Raw genomic sequence first — 2,041 nt, 5'->3', positions numbered from 1 at the left:
AGATAGAGTCGAAATCTCTATGCGTACTTGAGCTCTACGATGGTATTCTAATGCGTTATGTCACATCTTCTCCGGCCTATCTCGGGAAAGAAACAGAAGCTTTAGACTTTGACCTCACGTATTACCGAGCCAAAAATCCGTTAGCACCGCGACTATACGAAGATTTTATAGAAGAAATCGAGCAAATTGCGTTGTTCAAGTACAACGCCTTGCCGCATTGGGGTAAGAACAGAAATTTAGCGTTTGATGGAGTGATTAAAAAGTACAAGAACGTGCCGGCATTCTTCAAAGTTAAAGAAAGCTATGATCCAATGGGTTTATTCTCAAGTGAATGGACCAACCAGATCTTAGGAATCAAAGGAAATGTGACGATAATAAAAGATGGATGTGCATTAGAGGGTTTGTGTATATGTTCGGAGGATGCACATTGTGCTCCGACCAAAGGATATTTGTGTCGACCAGGAAAAGTCTACATAGAAGCTAGAGTATGTACACGTGTTGATGACATAAGTGTGATCCAATCATTAAGTTACTAATCTTCATTGCTTCTTTTATATATCAGATTCTTATCTTCTTTATGTGTGGTCGATATTTATCATGACGAGGTATTGTTAATGTTGTTGTAACAGTAAAAAAGTTAGGGGGGACAGTAAAAAAATCGAAATTTCGTGAGGCACGATGTGCCTAGCTAAAAATTTCGATGTCTTGGTTTCTACTTTCGACTAATGAAAACTAGAAAGAAAAAAATCAAAGTCAAATTACATTCAAGGTGTTGTATCTTGAAACTTTTTCCACTGAGGATTATGGGTTTAGTATTTATTTTGCCAAATGCGCATGTTCATAAATCATTAGGTTATTTTATACCTTGCGCTAGAAATAAGACCCTTTGTTACTAAATCAGTAATGATGTTAATACTTGAGTTATAAAACCAAAAACAAAATACAAACTTGTGAGATATATACCTTAAAGAGCATGATAATTTTAAGGATCGAGTATTGTGGACTTCAAAGTTTGAACCGAGTACGAAATGAAATTCGTGAAAACTCAAGACGTTGACACGTGTGTGCACAGAAGCATATTATATATATATATATATATATCTGATATTTATTTTCGCACATACATATTTTTATTATAACTTAATTTTTTGTATTAGAATTAAAACGGGAAACTTTATATTCTAAAAATCAAAAATAAAAAAAAAACTTTAAACTTTCAATTTTAACATAGAATTATGTTTAGTTTAATGCTATTATTATATGTATGTGAAGATTTCATACCATAACACTGCATAGGATTTAGCAAAACTTTTTGAGAAAAGTTTGAACTAAGACTCAACTAATGGCAATGGGTGTAGTATATAGTTTCTAAAATGGTTGTTGGCTTTTGGTTTTTAGTTTTTGAGTTTTTTTTTAGGATTTTTGGTGTAGATTTTACTTTCTTAAAAATTTGAATGTTAATTAATTTCAGTTTTTGATTTTTATGTTAATGGATTATTTTTCCTTTACAAAATAAAAGAAATTTATAATGTGATTGATGGTTTTTGAAAGAAAAAGCCAAAAAAAAATGGATTTTGGTTTTTCTTTGAAAATTTATTAAAGAAACACTCAAAGACTAGATTCTCTATTTTTTATGAAATTTTGTTTTTTCAATATCTTGAATATGGCTATAAAATAAATTTTGGAAAAAAAAAACTAAAACCCAAAATTAGTTCAAAAACTACATACGTTCATGGCCATATTTTAATATACTCAAGGTCTTGTTTCTCTTTTTTTCCCCAAAAAAAAAAAGTTTAATATACGCAAGACATTACAGACTTGAATTATTAATGCTACGAAATTTGTATGATAATTACTAGTTGAAATTGTCTTGTACACAGTACATGTACATGTATACAGTAAAACCTTTATAACTTAATACTCTATAAATTAATAACTTCTCTAAATTAATAACTTTTTCCGGTCCCGAGTTGGGACCAATGTACCCTATGACCTAAATCGATAAACTAATAAGCTAATAATTTTTTTGAAAATCTCATAT

The 2,041-nt window shown here is 30.1% G+C and overlaps 1 protein-coding gene across 1 annotated transcript; it reads left to right on the top strand.

The window, feature by feature from the left end:
* Window positions 1–8: 8 nt before the first annotated feature.
* Window positions 9–580, top strand: LOC9298251 (probable L-gulonolactone oxidase 6; the record flags this gene model as incomplete). Its single annotated transcript, XM_002862129.2, has 1 exon — window positions 9–580. A coding segment is annotated over one exon (528 nt), but the record flags the coding sequence as incomplete, so codon positions are not given.
* Between the last annotated feature and the right edge of the window lie 1,461 nt (window positions 581–2,041).

Source organism: Arabidopsis lyrata (genome assembly GCF_000004255.2).
Source record: "Arabidopsis lyrata subsp. lyrata unplaced genomic scaffold ARALYscaffold_994, whole genome shotgun sequence".
Taxonomy (NCBI): domain Eukaryota; kingdom Viridiplantae; phylum Streptophyta; class Magnoliopsida; order Brassicales; family Brassicaceae; genus Arabidopsis; species Arabidopsis lyrata.
The sequence above is the reverse complement of the archived record's forward strand: the minus strand, read 5'-3'. Positions and strand labels throughout refer to the sequence as shown.